A 13,228-nucleotide genomic window follows, 5' to 3' on the forward strand; every position below is an offset into this window, starting at 1 on the left:
AAAACACGTAAACTCAGAAGATGTGGACTGTGACTGCACCATATATCTAGTCGGGAGTGGTGCTGACTGAAAACAGATGATTTGGAGCGATTCACGCGCCATTTGTTGGTCATTCTAAGGACTTATTGAACTACCCTCGTAAAATTTATTAAATTAAATATAAATAAATATTTGAATACTTTTTTAAGGTTTTATCATTAAACTATGTGCTTAAAGACAATTAGTTTTATGATTTTAAATTACAAATATATATTTTATCTCACAAACCATTTTTTCGTATGATACAAAAGTGTTATCTTCAAATTTCCAGAACTTGAAACTAATAATTTAAAAAAGATTTAACCTAATTGTTTTGGGAATAGAAATGATTTGACTTTTTTAAATCAATATTGTTTGACATAATTATTCAAGAAATTTTTGTTAACATTAAGTTAACAATAGGGTGGCCCAAAAAACGCTTTTCGAGCTACATAGCATATCCCCCTCCCCATAAGTTTCCATTTCAGGGGAAATAAAATCCACAATTTTTTTTCGAAATTCAAATATTAACACGTGCCACCAGGCACTAAAAAATACTATTTAATTTGCACGGGGAAATTTTGGATTTTCAAAAACCTGAACTTATACTTCAGGGTTTGATCGAAACTTGCCAAGCTTTTTAGGGATTGAACAGAAGTCTCTACGAAATAAAAGCGTACCAATAACTTTTAATTTTAATCCACCCTTTCCCCGTGTAAAAATATACTTTTCTTATTTTTGGACCATATTTGGGGCGTTGTGCAAGGTGGGGATGGTTGGTTAAAAATAAAAATCATTAGTATGGTTTTATTTCGTAGACATTCCTCTTTAATCCCTAAAAAACCTGTCACGTTTCGATCAAAGCCTGAAGTATGAGTTCGATTTTTCAAAAACTCTAAATTTCTCCATATTAATTAAACAGGGTTTTCAAGTGCCTGGTGGCAAGTAATGATAACCTAACCAGCTGAAGGACGACAGTGCGTACGTGCAGATGGTTACTGGTACTGAGTAACAAGTGAACCTCACTGATTAAACCAGATTAAAAACTCTTTCTTGATATTAAAAAATAAAATAAAATTGAAACTCACTGGACTCGTTGGCTGAGCTATAGGGCTGTGCGCTTGTTGATAAATGTAATGTCCTGGACACTGGGTCGTCTGTTGAGTCTGAGGAGGTGGTTGTTGAGAATAGGTCTGAAGATCCTGTGGTGAAGTACTTGCGCTGTTTTCCAGCGCCACGCCCTGCTTCATACCAAAAATGATTAGAGACCAGGGATGATCTAATTATATTTCTTTCACGACCGAGCCTAATACGAGCCCTAATATCTATAAGGTCATCTATATTCTATGTGTATAGGTACGCATTAATCATCATCAGCAAGTTTCATTCACTGTCGACACTCTCGCTAATACAAGTTCTATTCCTAAAACAACATCTAAAACATTAAAGTACAACCTGACTGACATCAGATCTTGAGATTCTTCAGAAATTCGGTACCTTTAAAAATCGATGCTTGCGTCTTCGGGATTATTAATCAATTATTATACATTTACATTGATTATCGATTAAAGGAAAATGAGAAGTGCGACACTCAGTGAACAAAGCTGCCCTAAAAAAATCTCCTTTATCATTTGCACAGTACAAGCAAAAACAATTAAAAAAGCTTTGCTGGGACGACGTTGTAACGATCGCCGAGCAGCATGAAAAGCGTTTTGTACAAAATAATAGATAATCGAAATTAAGAGAAATGTAATAAGGATTAAACGAAAGAAAATTGTGTACATACTAACCTTAAACGTGGGAAGATACCTAGAGTTAACAGGCACTGATAAATGGTTCTGCAAATAAACAAAGACAAAGAACCGCTACAACGAAGGCAAAATAAAACAAAAAAACCAAAAGTAAAACGAGCATTGAAGCACAGAAATGAAAAAGCGATAGTTAGAAAGAAGCGGTGTGTGATTAGCCAAAATAATACCATAATAACTCTTTACAAACATTATTCGTAAATCCCATCTTCAAATTTCAATTAATTATTTGTTTAAATAAAAGACTCTTGAAAAAAGGACGATTTAGAAGGATCACAGTGGTTCAGCATTTCAATTTTAGGGAAAATAAGGAATTTTTTCTCAAGAGGGGAATTTTCTTGTACAAATACAAGCGTAATGGACAACAATAATTAAATGCAACACTTTTATTAGAAATCACTAATTTCATTGAACTAGAAACAAACAGCTTTGAAGTTTGATTTTTGTTTAAAATAACGATTTCCGGTGAAAACCACTAACATACCCTATTATTTTTCAAACATTGTAAATATTTTCGGCATTATAATGGGTTTTCATTACCAATATCAATTCAATATTAAAAACATTAATATAGAAAAACCAAAAATGGTGAATTTAATGAATAAACCATAATCTGAAGGATTATAATAATAATCTCGAAAATCTTCTGATTTTTCGGATCATAAATTCCAATTTTCGAGGCAAAAAACTAATATAACAAAAAATTGTGCCTAATTGTAAACCGTCTTTAAAATCTAATGATTTTTGTTCAAAATATCCGATTTCGGTGAAAAAACGTTAACATAAACTTGAAATTATCAAAAATTTGACATCTACTTCGAAATATATATGAATATTAACGGTGTAAAACCGCTAGCTTAACCTAAAATTTTTAACATTAACTTTTAACTTTAATTTTTAACTTTTTTAAACTCAAATGATTGTTTACTAAACATACCGATTTCCGATGTGAAACGAGAAGATAACCTAAAATTGTTCAAATTTTTGGAATAGTCTGTGAAATGTTTGATCTATAATAAAAAAAAAATCCCATAATTTCCGAGAACAAATTTTTGTTCAAAAGTGCCAATTTTCGGTGTAAAATATCAACGTGACCTAAAGTTATTCAAAACTTATAAATCTTCTTTGAAATCTTGAGTTTTTAATAAAAATTTCAACTACATATTGACAAAAAATACTGACACAAGCCGAAATTATTCAAGCTTTTACATCTTATTATTTTTAACAAAAATAACAGAAAATTGTTCAGAATTTTAAATCTTCTTCGAAATCTAATGAATTTGTTTAAAATAACTTATTTCCTGTGAGAAACGTTAATATGACCTGAACCTGAACATTTAAATGCTTAAAATCTAATATTTTTTATTAAAAATACCAATTTTCAGTGTAACCGCCTAACATAACAAAAAATTAGTGAAAATTGGGAATTTTTATGATGATTTATGTTTCAAAATGATCAAATCGTCGAAAATGTCTCTTTTTTTCTTTGGGTCGTAGTTAGAAAAACAAAAAAATCTCAAATGTACGAATTATAAGGGATTTCGAGAAAATTAGGTCACTGCCGGTGATCCCTGAGTTTATAGAAGCGGGAAAAATAGAACCAAGATGTCAAATAACTATTATTAGACAAATAATTTTGACCCAGGCGATTTTTCCTGAAAATTGTATCTGTGCCTTTTACAACATGCATTTAAGTTATTTTTGTTCTATTTTTCCGGCACCTATAAATCGTCCAGTCAAGGAGTCGAGACTCGTTAAATTTAGGATTCAAATTGAAAGTTCCAAGGCCAGAATAACTGCTTTGAATTCTGAGATTCGAAAAAGGGATTTACACTCAATTCCCGATTCTGGGCCGCCTGATCTTCGACCGGCTTCACGCTTGACTGTTTCTGTCTCCCCCTGCGCGTCCCTTGACGGTCAATACGCTCGAAGAATCAGTGCCGTACCAGAAGTTGTTTACGTCGCGCTTCTTGGGGCATATACTGTTTCAAAGTCAGAGAATATATACACCAGAGCCAAGGTTTAAAAATGCCTATAACTGCTGGTCCACGCTGTTTCTCAGCTCGTAGGGTCTTGAAAAGGTGTCAAACATGTGTAATAAAAAAGGGCAGTACACTCAGCGGATAAGTCCGTCAGCTGTCAGCACATGCGTCAGTTTGTTTTCAGTAGTAAGCGAGGTGTCTCGATTTCGGGTGTGTAACGATTTGTAAAAATGCCGAAGGAAAATAAGACAGCGTTTGTCGTACGAAGAGAAATGTGAACTTGTAGGTCAAATGAAAGCAGGAATCTCGAAATAAGAAATGTTACAGAAATATGGTATCTCTTGTATGTTTTCATCAAGTTAAAATTATTTAGGTTATTGGCAGGCAACCGAGGGTTTCGGTTACGCGGTCCTATGCAAAAACGCATCCGATTCTGGACCACCCGGACCCGAGGCCGGCCCAGAATCGGGAGATGAGTGTAATTTCGTTTTAGAATATTTTATGACGAAGGTTAAGATCAATTCATGGGACGTGGTGTAAGCTACGAATAATCATAATTCTCGTTAACATTATCATTTCTCGAAACACATAACGTAATGGAGATTTCTCCTTTTACCATATACATTCAGAGTCTAATACTGCTTAAGCTTTTTTTAATAAACGTTTTCAAGCAGGTTTGACACATCGTTCTTGCTATCCTCGTCTCTCAGTTTTCGAAAAAAAACGCCCAATTTTAGTGAAATTAATGAATCTGACATTTTAATCGGGCACATTGCGCTCTTTCACCTTTCTCATTACTTTTTTATATGCAGCAATAAAATGAAGATGAAGATTTCATAGTAGCAATATGAGCGTTATTTGGTTCTGTAAAATTTATACAATTACATATTCACTTCCATACGGCTCCCCAAAGAGAGTTTAATTTAAAGAGAATTTTTAATTATGGTTAAAGATTTTTAAATAGTTTTAGAAATAAATTTTTTATATTGGAGTGATTTCGAAAACCGAGATAAGCAAAAGTAGTCCGTCTCATGCAGTTACACAGTAGTTCTACTTTGTTACGAACTACCGGGCGTCACAAACGTAAAGAAAGATAAAATGGCATTTAAAACATTTTTTGAGCCATCCCAACGTTTGGAAACCAAACTTATAAATCAGGATGATATCCAATTTAAAAATTTTCTTTTCTGGAATATTAAACAATTGAAATTTGTACGTATTTATAAAGAATTCTTCAAACATCAATTTAACAAAATTGGAGATCTACCTTTAAAATGAGCCCAAGAATTTTTAAAATGATAATTATTTCCAAAGTGATTCTAATTTTTCGAAAATATAAAAATTTGACGTTTTTCTTGCAATAACTTTTTTTTAATTGTTATTTTGCGTTCAAGTTGGGCATATTTTCACAGAATTTGTTTAACTTTTCCGGTATCATGAGAAAAATTTTTAATCTTAATATTATAAAAATTAAGGCACTATAGTAACAGTCCAAAAAACAGGCATGTACATAATTTCCGCCGGTACAGTAGATATAAAGAAATCAAAATCAAAAAGATCTTCATTTTTTATAAATAATGCTACACTGTAAATAGTTTCATATAATGTCCCTACAACAATCACAGGACATAAAAGTACCAGTGATCTTTGTTGGAAATTCACAAAAAATGTATAAAGTTCATACGAGGAACATTGTAAGATTACACGAAAAAAAAATATTGTGTAAATACTCCTAAATATTGTGAGTTTTTATCGGTCTTTGTGATAAGATTACCATAGTTCTTGATATAAATTTCCCACAAAGATCACTGATAGTTTTATGTGCTATGACTTTTGTGGGAATATTACACGTTTATAGTAAATTTCATACTCTTATGGGAAAGTTCCTTCAGATATCAGTGTTTTTCATGTCCATTTTTTATGCTGTACCTTCGAGATAAAAATATTAAAACTCTAACTTCAAAAATACAAAACTTTTTACGAGAAATTTGATTTCAATTTTATTTGAAAACTACGCTAAAAAAAGCATTTAAATTTAAACTGCCTACCCTGAAAGCAAATTAAATTCACATGAATCCTTAAAGTTCTCCAAGTATCTCGTTAAGTGATTTAACTAGGAAACTTTTTGTTCTCTTTAACGCCTTACATTTACCTTGCTTTACAAGCGCGCCCCGCGATCCGATACGAAGCACGTGAGTGGGCTGTGCATTTTTGCTTTGCTTGAAATTTGTAATTTGATATAAAAAGGAAAAAAGGAGATGAATCTTGAATCTTAAAAAGAAACTGGAGCTTTCAAGCTCGCATGCACTAATAGCTTCTTAATCCTGAAAATAATTTTGAGAGGAATGGGCGAAAAGGAGAAATATGAGTGGGTGGTTCTCTCTCGTGATAATTCGTATCGGACAGCAACATGGCGTAGACTATTTAGAGGATCGCAAGGATATTTACTTGGACGCTTGGCGGGCTGTGTTCCTGTGAAAAGGATAGCCTTCCAGCTTGCGCCAAGCTCGTCGGCGACAAATTGGTAGGACTGCTCGTTTGTGGACTCTGTAATACCGCATATACCATTTCAGGAAAATTCCTCCATCGAGTTCCCAATCAAATTGTTTCCATTTCCCAAAAAAGGCAGTTTCAAATTGGGTTAGAAAAAATTCTTGCAGGCTGTACTTCAATTAAATTATAAATGGAGATTATAATTAATGTGTTAGTTGTTTCAAATTTAAATTGAGAAAAAAATTTCTGGTCTTTTCCCAGTTTTTCACGGTTCTCAAATATTTTTCACGTTCATTGAAAATAATTTAAAAATTCAAATTCTTCTTGCTGGAATTTTTTCATTAAAAGTAATAAAAATTGAAATTAATGAACACAGAGTGGAACTCTTTTTAATTTGAAACTTTTAAAATTAAAGCTTAACAATTTTTTAATTCAAACGGTGAATAATAATACACAAGCGTAGAAAGGAAGTTTTTAACACTTTTCAATTGTACAATTTTAAATTGAATGCCGTTAAACTGTGAAATTGCAAAATTTTAAACTATTAAATAAAAAAATCATTAAATAATTGATATTTGCAGTTGGTCAACTACAATTTTTTTTATAAAAATATTTAAATTTCAAATGCTTTTAATTTTTTATTATTTACAAAGAGATAATCAGAGTTGTGATTTTTAGTAAATCGCATATATTTCCTATCTGACAATTAATTGGATGACTATTACTAATTTGCCAATCGAAAAAATCGAATTTTACAAACTTTTTTTATGGATTGAAATCTATAATTTTTCATGTAAAATTATCGTTTCTTATTTTTAATTAAATTTTTTTTAATTATTTTTTTTACTCATTTCTTACACATATTTTTAATATAAAATTCGTTTTTTTCTTTAATTTTCAGTAGTTTAAAATTAAAGAAAATTGAGTTTTGCTGAATTTTGTATTAAAAATAAGAGTTAAAAATATTATATTTACATAATTTTTCATAGGAATCTAATAAATAAATATATCAATCCATAGTTTTTTTAATTAGATTTTTTTCGTAAACGAGTCGCATTTGGCAAATAATGTTTTAGCAAAATAATAGTCATCATTATACGTCTTAAAATTGCATTTTAAAATTCTTTAAATTAAAAATGTGCGCTTGAAAATGACGAAAATTACTTGTTTTTGTTAAAAATAAACTATTTGGTTGAAAATGTATGTATTTTGTTCAAAATTCATCTCTTCTAGTTCGAAAATTCAACTTAATGGTTGAAACTTCAATTACATACTTTTTGCAGGTTCATTTTTTTGAATGAAGATTTATAATTTTATATGAAAATTCTATTCTTTTATTGGTTAGAAATTCAAATTATAGATTGTGAATGAACTTTTCGTTGAAAATTCATATTCTCGGGTTGAAAATTCAACTTTGTAGAAAATTCCTTTTCTTGATTGAAAATTTAACTATTTCGTTAAAAAAATGTGTATTTTGTGAAAAATCGTACTTTCTGATAGAAAATTAATCTTCTTGGTTGAAAATTTAATTGTTTGATTAGAAAAGAATATATATATATATACAGCGAAACCCTTTAATAGTCCTCCCTTCTATAGCCCTTCCGAGAATTGACTTCGCACCGCAGGTATGTGTAACAGGAGCTGCGCGGGATGGGCGGGGTCTGTGGTTGCCACTCAGCCGTGAACAAACAAAAGTGGAGCGGGCTATAATGAGTTAGTTCCCACCCACCGTCAGCCCCAAAATCAGAGCTATAGAAGAGTTTCACTGTATTTTGTCGATAATTCATCTTTAGAATAGTAAAATTAGTAGAATATTAATATTCTTGGTTGAAACCTCGTTTTTTTTATTCAAAAATTAATCTCTTCTGGTATAAAGTTAATCTTTTTTGGTTAAAAATACAACTTTTTTGTTGAAAACTATCCTCCGTTGATTGAAATCGTCCGCATTAATGGATAATTATGAGAAAAGTCACCTTTTTTTGTTGAAATAATACCAAAATAGTGACATCGCTCAAAGGTGTCCAATAGTGTTAATGGTGTGGTGAGTCCGAGGCCTGTAATTGATTCCTTTAAATTTTTACGTTTATAAATTTAACATTCTCAAATGAGGAAGCTTCAATTTTAAAATTAATAAAAAATTTCTCTTTATTTGATTAAAAAGTGTTAAAACTTTTAGTTTTAGTGACGTTCCTTGTTTAAGCCTTTTTGGATTTTGTTCACATATTTAAAGTTTATAAATTATATTAAACATTTTATCTAGTATTGTAAATTTTAATAACCAGCCTCCAAGAATTTTTTAAATAAAACCAATCTATTGGGAAATAGCAACTAATATCTCGAGTTAGACCACTTATCACACATTATTCAATTCTGGATCGGTTAGATAAACACTAAACGCAATCAGTGAATGTACAATTTCTATTCTCAGACGCACACCCAGTGCGTCGAATCCAAGAATAGAAAAGCGGAAAAAGTAAAAAAAAAAGGAATCGAAGAGGGAAAATAAAAACACGAGAAAGGATGTAGGTCGAATATGGTTTGAATAACATTTGCAATGATTCTTGTTAAGAGAGTATAGTTTTTCCAGATCCTCGTACCGGGCAAAAATATAATTTAATATGAGATTCTGGTATATTTTCCAGGCTATGAAAACATGTGTAAATATTGCCTTTTAGAATACATGAATTCAAGGTGGAATAATACTAGACTTTCATATCCATTAAAAAAAATTTTTTTTCCTGTTTCAAAATATTCATATAAAATATTATGAATTTTAACTTTAGAGTCTAACAGGTTAGAGAAAAAGCTTTATTATAACTACATACTCAGAAATTTAAAGCATTAGAGGCTTTGAAATCAAAAAGATCGAATTTGCAGACATAAGATCATTAAAAAGTAAATCAAACATTTTGAAGTATTCCCTAGTCATTTTTTTCTATTTTAGACAAACAGTACTTAATTCTTCCTGAGATCAATATTTTCCTTTATATTTTCAACAACTCCCTGAAGTATGTATCAGTCATACTACATCAATCTCATTGCACATTTGTTTACAATATTTGTATAAAAATCCAAGTTCTGTCATATCACATAATTAAGGGCTCATTTAATGCTCATTTAATAGCCTATTGCCAAGTGTAATGCTTCACAATTCTTTTTAACCGGAGGTTACGCTATCTTTCGTTAAGCTGACAAAACCCCACGTGAAATAAACGTTAAACCAAGTTCTTGAATATCACATAATTAAGGGCTCGTTTAATTCTCACCAAAACAAAACAAACTTATTTTCCAAAAGCCAACCCTAATACTGAAAAACCACCCTTAATATAAATTATGCACAAATTGTAAATCTGACCATACCATAATTAAGGGTTCATTTAATGCTCGTTTAATGCCCCATTGTCAAATTTAATGCTCGATTTTTTTAACCGGGGTTTACACCAGCTTATCGTTAAGCTAGCGTAACCCCCGCTTTTTAAAATAGTGGGATATTAAAGTTGGCAATGGGGATTTAAATGAGCACTAAATGAGCCCTTAATTATGATATGGTAAGATTTACAATGTGTACATAATTTATGTAAAGAATGGTTTTTCAGTATTAAGGGTGGCTTTTGGAAAATAATTTGTTGTGGTTTTGTGGAGCATTAAATGAGCTTTTAATTATGTGATAAGAAAGAACACGATTCAAAGTTTGTTTTGCATGGGGTTCCGTCAGCTTAACGTTAAGCTAGCGTAACCCCTGCTTTTTTGAAAAAAATTGCAGCATTAAATTTTGAAATAGGGCATTAAATTAGCATTAAATGAGCCCTTAATTATGAAATAGGTTTTAACTCGATCCGAACATGTGGTTACGTCAGCTTAACATACCTATATTTTTGGATGAAAAATGTAACCGTTTTGTAGAAAACTCGTCTTTTTATCTTTAAAATTCAACAATTTGGTTGAAACTGTTTTTCTTTCTTGGCTGAAAAATAGTTTTTATTGAAGGTTTATCTATTTGGTTCGAATTTTTTCTTTAAATTCGTTGTTTTTTTGTGTGCAAATTAAACTGTCTTTTAGAAAATTCATATTTTTACCGAATTTATTTATCTTTCTGGTTGAATTTCTCGATTAAATTGTTAGCGATTTCTTCGCTATCGATGATGTCTTTGAAATCTACAAATTTAGCAAATAAATAACTTAGGAAATATTTGAAATTGGTACCACCATAAAGATTGTCTTTTAAGGCATCTTGTTTTCTGATGTCTTGAATTTCTGTCTATGATTCTCAAAAAATGAATCGAAGGCATGTGATCCCTGTAATTTTATTCTAGGATATAAAGTTAATCTGGTCATTTTCGAAATACGTAGTAATAATTGTCAGACATTTGACAAAGACCATTTGTAAATTCGAGTTCTGAAATTGCTGAATATCTTTGCTCTGAAACTAATTACATTTAAAAGTAAAATATATCATGATTACAGCCCATATTAGATTTCACATAAAGGTAGCATGATTCACAGTAATTTTAAAGGTAACTTATGGTAACTTACCATAAATTGCCCAAAATTCAATTTTTAACATTTTTATAAATTTCCGAAAATTGATGAAATTCTTCGTAATTTATAGTAATATTACCAGAAATTTATGATAACTTAAGATAAAATGCTTAAAATCATATTTAGAGGTGTTTATAAATTTTCTGAAATTTATAGAAATTTGCGGTAATTTATGGTAATTTTACAGGTCAATATGGTAACTTACCATAAATTATCTAAAATTCAATTTAAAATATTTTTCGAAATTTCCAGAAATTTATGACATTTTGGTAATTTATAGTAATATAGAAAATTTATGTTAAATTGAGATAAATTACCGAACATTCAATTTTAAACCTTTTTTAATTTCCGGCAATTTATGAAATTTTTGGTAAGATTACAGGTAATTTATGGGTAAATTAACCAAAATTCAATTTGGAAATGTTTATAAATTTCCAAAAATTTATGGAAACTTTCGGTTATATATTGTCACTTTCCATGAATTACCGCGACATTCTATTATCTGCAACCAAAATTTCCTTAGAGTTTTTACGGGTGAATGGGCTGAGTATCGTAAATTGGAAGCTTATAGATGTATAACTTTCATTAATCATCTCTGACGTCACTTTTCACTCCCTAGGGAGTAAAAAGTAGAGCTTTAGCCCCGCTTCATAGGCTTCGAAAAGGGCTGAAATCATGCATGTTTAATCAAAAGTGTTTTAATCCTACACTAAAGTTTGTCGGTTTTAAAATATAAAATTGAGTCTTTAAAAAGCTTCTGTTAAGAAGAAAGCCTAAAAGTAAAGAAGAACAAACTTTTTCGTTCACGTTATATTTGGTAATGGTTTCGAGTTTTATTTTGCAAAAAATGGCCTTACAGACTAGTTAGAGGATGGAAAAGCTGGTTAGAAGTTTTGGAGCCACATAAATAGTGCGCAGTTAAACACAGAGCAGAAAGCTAATTGTGGGACTTACATTGCTGTATGGTGAACCACCACTCGAGTGTTCCTCTTGGTCCAGAGGGGTGTGAAGAGGTGAAGCAAAGTGAACGTTACTCAGGTCGGGCAACGATCCTGTATTGTTGCCTATAGGAATCTGCTGACCTGGGGGTTGTGCACTCGGATATATGCTGAAAAATTTTTTAAAAATTCTTCAATTTTTCCGACTTTTCTTATTTATGAACAATCGTTTTTTACAATAAATATTAGTAGTTAATAGATTTTATTAACACAGTTAGATGCAGCTTTCTCTTACGAATTCAACGAATCACTTATGTATCTTTTTATTTTGGGCGGCAGAGTAGAGATAAATTTAAGAATCGTCTTTGATATATTCTAATCTATTCCGTAAATAGTATTTTATAATTTTTAATTTGCTGAACGTCCTTTCGCAAGTTGCTATGTTGTAATATGCACAGTTAAATATATTCTTAAGGGATTACTTCTGAAAAATCACTTTCCATGAAGCTGTATTAAATGAGTAAAGTGTGGAAAAAATATTTTATTGTTGACGTCTCATTGAACCCGTTATTTTTTAAAACGGGTTAAAGTTCATGACTAGCAAGGGGAATACTTTCGTGAAATCCTCATGATATCCAGTCTATAATTTCTCTGTAAACTATGCATTCACAAAGTCTAAATAGACCTTAGACACCTTAAAGTGTGATTAAAGACATTAATTTTTAGAAATTCTTCACTAATATCAAAATGCTTCTTACGTTTTGGTTTCCGTTTTTCTGCAATAACTAGTTCAATACCCTATTTTTGAGATCCTACCTTGATCAAAAAGTTCCCGGTATTTATTTTTAAAATTAAAAATATAAGTTTATTCTTGAATATTGATGTGGTCCCCTTCAAAGTAATTCCTATCGACTGCCACGCACTTATGTCAGCGCTTGAACCAGCTATCAAAACATTTTTGATACTCAATTTTGGGTATGCCCATCAGTGCCGTTTTCGATTTTTGTATTATCTCCGATCGGCTGCTAAAACGCGTTCCGAGTAGTGGTTTTTTCAGTCGATGCGTTACATTTACAAATGCCAAGCTCGAAAGCTGAAATTCGCAGGGAATATTGTTAAAAGGTGTGACAACCTACAGAAACGAAAAAAATGTAAATCGGACAGCAGGGGGCGCCACACGGTGATGATTCCAGGAACTTTTTGATCAAGGTGGTATTTGTGTAACTTCTTCCTTACACTCTTCATACTCAAGTCTGTACTTTTTCGAATGCTTCCTTAAAGTGTTTAAGATTTTAAGTGCACGACTTAAATCTATATTTTCTGATTGAAGTAATTTTGATGAAACATTTATGCACTTCGTTTAGTATATTGGAAAGCATTATTCACATCATTATAAATTCAAACTTCACTGCATTTTGTTTGAATTATAGCTGCTTGTAGCTGCTATACT

At 31.0% G+C, this 13,228-nt stretch overlaps 2 protein-coding genes across 7 annotated transcripts in view; one reads left to right on the plus strand and one right to left on the minus strand.

Moving 5' to 3' along the window:
- The window catches only part of LOC117170600 (golgin subfamily A member 6-like protein 22), a 125,559-nt gene that overhangs the window by 42,643 nt on the left and 69,688 nt on the right, over positions 1-13,228 (plus strand). The gene's annotated exons all lie outside the window — the stretch shown is intronic.
- The window catches only part of LOC117170601 (CREB-regulated transcription coactivator 1-like), a 164,035-nt gene that overhangs the window by 21,539 nt on the left and 129,268 nt on the right, over positions 1-13,228 (minus strand). For 3 of the 6 annotated variants that reach the window (XM_033357480.1, XM_033357476.1, XM_033357475.1), the window contains 3 exons: positions 11,795-11,948; positions 1,809-1,856; positions 1,107-1,259 (listed from right to left, as the gene is read on the minus strand). In XM_033357480.1, coding sequence (XP_033213371.1) covers positions 1,107-1,259; positions 1,809-1,856; positions 11,795-11,948 — 355 coding nt within the window. Of the gene's footprint in view, positions 1-1,106; positions 1,263-1,808; positions 1,857-11,794; positions 11,949-13,228 lie in introns of all 6 variants that reach the window. The other 3 variants (XM_033357479.1, XM_033357478.1, XM_033357477.1) reach the window with 2 other exon arrangements.

This window comes from Belonocnema kinseyi, chromosome 4 (assembly GCF_010883055.1).
Source record: "Belonocnema kinseyi isolate 2016_QV_RU_SX_M_011 chromosome 4, B_treatae_v1, whole genome shotgun sequence".
Taxonomy (NCBI): domain Eukaryota; kingdom Metazoa; phylum Arthropoda; class Insecta; order Hymenoptera; family Cynipidae; genus Belonocnema; species Belonocnema kinseyi.